Here is a 6,453-nt window from a genome sequence, read left to right as displayed (position 1 = left end):
CCTCTTTCGGTGCACATTTTGGGTGTTTTGGTGAAGGAAGCAAGAAAGGTTGTGCTTGGAATCTTGAAGCTTGTGGATTCCTACCTTCATCTATCTTTTAGACCGTTGAAAGTCACAAACCTCCTTGTTTTTTGGTATCTTGTCTTTGGATCTTAAAGTGTTATGAGTTTTAGTCCATGTTAAAGACTTTTGAGTGAGAGTTGGGAATAAAGTTTGCAACTTTATTACTCTCAAAGGTTCCAAGAATATTATATGTTTCAGATCTGGACTCACAAACTGTTTGATGTCATACATGAAGTTTTGACTTCATTTCTTACCATTTTGACCTAGTTTTGGGTGAGACATGCATTGGACATGCATGTCCATAAAGTCATGATTTTTATGGCCCTTTGTTATACAAAGAAGCATTCTGGAAAGTATTAAGGATTGTCTTAACGGATTAAGCTCTTAAGGAAGAAATGTCTTCCTGACCGAAAACCACGGCTTGACCAATGATGGCCCACGACGTTCTGACGCGATGCAACACATTTGTTTTATCTGGATGTGCCCACAGCGTGGCTGCATGTTTCTCTGTGGCTGTTTTGTTGGATGGCCGCCACGGCGCGGTCAGTGGTTGGCCACAATGTGGTGGCTGACTGTTAACCGTTGACTTTGGACCAGTTTGACTTTTGGTCAAAGTTTAGTAGGATTGAGTTTTTGTCTAAGGAATGGTCTCAGTTTGGCATTAGGTAGCATGGGTTAGATATTTTGTTGCTGAGGTAGTTGTTGAGCTTTTGATGAGTAGTTCAAGTGAGTCTTATCGCTATACTATATAGGTTGTTAGACTGTCTTTGTGACTTTAGCATGATAGACCATAGGAGGACCATGGCTCTTGTATGAAAGACCATGGGAGGACCATAACAACTGCATGAAAGACCATGGAGGACCATGGCATCCATACGGAAGACTATAGAAGGACCATAGCAATGAAGATTGTAGGAGGACTGTAGTAGTGAATGACTGTAAGACTATGGGAGGACCACAACATTCATATATTTGTATGGTATGTATGGTATGTAGTATTTTGGGGAACTCACTAAGTTTTGTGTTTACGGTTTCATGTTTAAATGTTTTCAGGTACTTCTGATTCTAAAGGAAATTGTTCGACTTGATTACATTGCATCCCCTTAAGTTTTATTCTGCACAATCGATTTATGATTTTACTCTGACATCTGAGAACACATTATACTCTAATTGGCTTTTGAACAAAGGAATGATTGGTTTTGGTGCTTAAAAAATAAAAACTTAGTATTTTTGGGATGTTACACATAATTTTATTAAATAGACATATTTCTATAAATTGTACATTTCTAACCCACTTGAAACTCCTTGTTGATAGGTTTTTTTTATCGGTAGAAATATATTAAAATGAGCTAGCAATAGGCTAGAAAAAATTATATATTACAAGAAAGGATAGGAGAATTACATCAATAAAACCAACATAATGTATCAAATTTAGCTCTACTTTATCCAATTATAAGACTAAAGTCAAATCTCATCCGCCGTCCTTACTGAATTGCACTTCGGATTTTTGAAAAGAAAATTGTTTCTAGCAATCTACAAAAAACCCACAACAACGAGTGAGATAAAGCCAATACTAACTTGTACTTCTTCTTGATAGGTGAAAACGAATTTACTCATTCCGTGTATATAGGCGAAAACGAATTCACCCCTGTTGATAGGTGAAAACGAATTTACTCTTTGCCCATGTATCACATAGTTTTGAAGCTTTGTTTTCTTTTTCTTCATTTATAATATAAAATATCTTTTTTAGTAACTTACCATGTTTAATCCTAATTAGTCAAACAAAAAAAACTCATCAAGTTACTGTCATACCACATAAGATAATCCATACATTTTTTTAAAAATTTTAGTTTGTAGCGCACATAAGTTGCTCTTTTACTAAAAAAAAGTAGAAATTGTTTTTAGTAAGAAATCCCAAACAATACCCATGTCAAAATCAACAAACAATAAACATATGCAAAGATTAGGAATCATAAATGGACAAAAGGGGGGGGTTTCTTTTCTTTCCTACGAGAAATCTCTTATTTGTTTAACAATTAACACTCACAACTTGTGTTTGAGTTTACAGAAAACTCCCAAAAGTAAAAAAGCCATAAATGAGGAGAGGAACAGGGTGCACAAAATTCCATAAAATCTTTACTGGTGTAAGTAATAACAAGAAGCATATCAATCATAAATAATTCCAGTTTCTTCTTAATCAATTCTCATCATCATCATCATCATCATCATGTCAATGTCAAAAAGAAAACCTTCATTTTTGCCAGCTGGATCATCATCATAAGTCAGCCAAGCCACGTCACCCCACCCCACCCCACCACCCTACAAAATTGATCACCAAACTCAACCACCCATCCAACTCAAGTCGTCACCTTTTTCCTCACAATTCTCTTTCTCCGAGCCTTTGGTGGTGGTGGTGCCGCCTCACCCTCACCGGAGGTTTGACTTTGAGTTTGACCCTGGTTGAACCCTAGAAGTCCGAGCCCTGAAGTGACTGCGTTTTTGGATAAGAACCATTTTGGTGAAGAAGTGTTGTTGGATTCAGATGGTCTGTTGTAAGCTTGTTTGAGCAAGTCGTCTGAATGAGCTAGTGGGTCCGCCTCCACCCCTAGCCATGCTAGCCTCGATGTCTCTCCTAATTGTGCATTCATGACTCTGCATTTATTTTATTTTAAATTTAAAAAAAAATTCTTCAGAACTGGATAAGCTTTCTAGGGGCTAATTTTGAATGATTAGCATACCTTAAGGCTGTGCTGAAAAACAATCCAACTCCAATGACATCAAACTGAGTGACCATGGCTCTATCAAATCCACTTAGAAGCTGATATCGCAAGTTTGCATAAATTCCAAGAAATGCACCATACCCTAATGCATTCGTACTCACACTTGGAATTGTCAAAGATAATCTGACAACACAAAAAAAAAAAAATCAAAATCAAAATCAAATCCATCAATCACAAGTTTAAGATATTCAAATGATAAAAAAAATGACATACCTTCCTTCTTTTTTGGAAGCAACAAGATTTGACAAACCACCTTGCAGTGCGCCAGCTGTCAATCCAACCATACACAACTCTGCAGCCTTGTAAAAGAAGGAATGGAGTCTTTTTTGCATGTCAAATTCCCTCATTGGATAACTTCTTTCAAAAACATTATTTGGTAATTTCTGCAAAGTGTTTTGCAAATCAAACCGAAAAGTGTTTCCATATGAACGACATGGAGCAAGTGACCAAACAACCATGGCATTGCATGCAGTTACAGTAAGCACATTAATCAGAGCAAGATCCCATTCCTCCTTTATCCTATTAACCATATAACAAATTTTAATTAAATCCTATATAATCATATGATATTATGTGATTTTGGTACCTTTCTTTGCGATTTTTGACCTCGTATAAAACTGAAGAACCGATTGTGGCTGCTTGTTCTAAGAGGATTCGATATAAAAATGCAGGATCTGCAATCATTCTGTTTAAAACATTTTTATTTCAGATTAACTGGAGATAATACAAATACTAAAATTAACAAAATAAGATGAAAATTTTGAATACAAATTAAGCAAATGATCTGATGTAGTGATGTACTGATGTATAATCTTTTAAGAAAAGGTTTTGTTTTAATGTTTATGTTTAGAAGTATGAATATTTTAGAGGATCATAACAATAAAGATTTGCATGATTACGTGTAAAAGGTAGATAAATAAGAGGAATTTAAAAGAAAAGAGAATACACATGGGTTGTTTACTTGTTTGTTGTTGAGATTTATATGGAAGATGAAACTATATCTTATAAGTTACATGATTTGTAAACAACCCTTATAAATTGAATTCTTTGATTTTAAAACTTGTAAATTGGTTTAATAAAGCAAAACATGTACAGACTATTTGACTTTAAAACCATGATGTTAACTAATGATTTTGAACTTTCATCTTATTTTTTTGAAAAAAAGTTTAGACTTTCCAAAACCCTTTTAGTTTTATTGTCAAATAAATAGAAATCACAAATTTCATTTAAAGTAAAAAGAATGCAAACATTAAACAAAAGATTAAGTATCATCAAAACTTAAAGCTCATCAAGTTTCCTCACATTACCCTCCATACTTCCATTGAACAAATTACCAAAATAACCCTTTAATTGTCCTCTAACTTCCTCCCTTTCGACAAAAGGCTTTTTAGTTATCAATTTGAATGCAAGTATGACAGAATTACAGAAGAGTGTGCCTATGTTGAGACAAACATAATATGATGAAAACAAACACTGAGAAACCCCCCATTGACAGGGGCACTTTTGTAAATTTACCTGCCAATGAATCCCCTAGACAACGATTGAGGAAGTGAACGTGAAATAAACCTTGCAGTTGTTGGCCTTGCATTGATTGCTATATATCTTACCAATTGGGCTGAGCTCACCAAACCCTAATATCACCATTACACACATTAAAGATTATGATTCAGTTAAGGTTATGTTTGGTATGATGGAATCATGAAAGGAATGGAATGTGTCATTCCATTCCATTCAATCCAACTAAACAAAACCTAATTATGAAAACCATTTACCATTTCATAGGCTTGCCGGAGTCCAGATGGCAAATCCATCATTGTCTTTGACCACTCATTCAATACAGCTTCAAGAAATTTCCGATCAAATAACTGCCAGAATTTATATGATATTCAATCATGAATCATATAAGTTAAAGCCAAAAAAGAAGAAATCAAAAGCTATAGATTTGATTCACAACCTCTGGGAAAATAATCCGTCTCCTAAAGAGTCCACCTTCATCCCCTTCATCACCATCATCAAATTCATCAAAGTAATCATCATCATCACCATCATCATCACCGCCATCACCACCACCAAAATTGATGCTCTTTCCGATATTGCCCCCGCCTCCTCCGATTGCAAGCTGTAGAAGAAACAAGGATATCACTTTTTCGTCATACTCGATGCATAGCACAAACTGGGATTACTGTACTATTATGTATATTCCCAATTCCTAAATAGGGTTCAAATTAGCTATGTCGATTCTAATAAAAGAAACTATAATACTGGAACCACGAAGGCTTCCTAATGATCATCAAATAGAATGGGGCACAAAATTACGAAACTGAATAGAAACACAAACCTCTGGACTAGACTTGGTTTGTTTCTGAGTCATATCAAGCTTAGATTTCTCCAGAGTCACTCCACCAAACGCACCGTATTGTCCTCCCTTCATAACCGGTCCATGGGACGGCGCCGAAGAGGAAGACGGCGGGCACTCAGGTGTTGAAGACGGAGACATCCTGAAACAACGTTCAAGTCCCGCCATAGCATCTCCATCAACAATAGCCGAAGAATTCTTCACTATCAAACCCTTCCGGGACAACGGAAGAACCCGGTAATTAGAGACCGGTAACAGAGGATTCGACGGCGCTGATGATAAGGTTTTGACGGTGGGTACAAGATGGGTATTGATTGGCATAATTTGAGCAGTCTGGAACACTGTGTGCGCCATTTTTCCTTTGAAATCTTTATCGGTTTTTGGATAGGGAGAAACAAGATGATGTTGTTTCACAGTGAGATATGATGAAAAGGGGGTTTTTTACCCTTGTTATTTTGAGTTTTCTCTCTGGGGTTTTCTAGAGAGAGAAAGAGGAGGAATTGTGAAGGGGTGCAGGGTTGTTTTGATAAGGAGAGATGATGGCTGGCCGTCGATTCATACGACAAGCTACATACCGAGTTCACTCGGTAATGGAATCGGTGAGTGACGCAACCATTGACTCAGCAAAAGATAATCACCTACCAGTACTACACACGTTTAAACAACTCCAACAAAAGTTCAATATTAAATTATCAATAAATAAGTACAATATCTTTATTTGTTGTGTATATAGCTTAAGAGTTTTTTTTTTTGATTTGTAGCGTTTTTAGGCTAAGTAGCGCCGTGTCAAATTCAGCTCGGTTTGGGAAGAACGGTTTTTCAAACGCTTTTGTTTTCCCACGTGGCGTTCGATTGGGGATGGCTCTTCGGTTGGTTGTGGTTACGAGTTATTTTTCGATCGTTTAATGGTAGTCTTTGATCCTACATTTACATCGTAACCGGTGTTTTTGAGTGTATAACTTAGGTATCTTGAACAAATTTGTTCAATAAATAATGTTTACTGCGATTATCGTAAGATTTTTAACGTATATTCTTGATTTTGTGTATGTTTATAGTTTACCGGTTATTGATTTGTATTTTTTGGTATAGATGAAACATCATAATTAGTGTTGTGGAAGCAACACTGATATGGAAGCTATATGGTACATTATAAAAGCAGGTTATTGTGATTGAATGACTTGATTGTATTCCCAGATTTACATGCCTTATATAGGCAGATTACAACAGATTACAAGCTTCTAATTTGAACGAATC

The 6,453-nt window shown here is 36.0% G+C and overlaps 1 protein-coding gene across 1 annotated transcript; it reads right to left on the bottom strand.

The window, feature by feature from the left end:
• Positions 1-2,040: 2,040 nt before the first annotated feature.
• On the bottom strand, positions 2,041-5,722 carry LOC145136879 (plant/protein, putative (DUF3411)). The gene is made up of 8 exons (XM_079070992.1): positions 5,182-5,722; positions 4,798-4,962; positions 4,616-4,708; positions 4,359-4,474; positions 3,430-3,528; positions 3,057-3,362; positions 2,802-2,966; positions 2,041-2,715 (listed from the first exon to the last, which is right to left on the bottom strand). The coding sequence occupies exons 1-8, from the start codon at positions 5,551-5,553 to the stop codon at positions 2,421-2,423; spliced, it is 1,611 nt and encodes a 536-aa protein (XP_078927118.1). The 5' UTR covers positions 5,554-5,722; the 3' UTR covers positions 2,041-2,420.
• Positions 5,723-6,453: the final 731 nt, after the last annotated feature.

Source organism: Lactuca virosa, chromosome 9 (genome assembly GCF_052849685.1).
Source record: "Lactuca virosa cultivar CGN04683 chromosome 9, Lactuca_virosa_CGN04683_v6, whole genome shotgun sequence".
NCBI classification, from domain to species: Eukaryota; Viridiplantae; Streptophyta; class Magnoliopsida; order Asterales; family Asteraceae; genus Lactuca; species Lactuca virosa.
The sequence above is the reverse complement of the archived record's forward strand: the minus strand, read 5'-3'. Positions and strand labels throughout refer to the sequence as shown.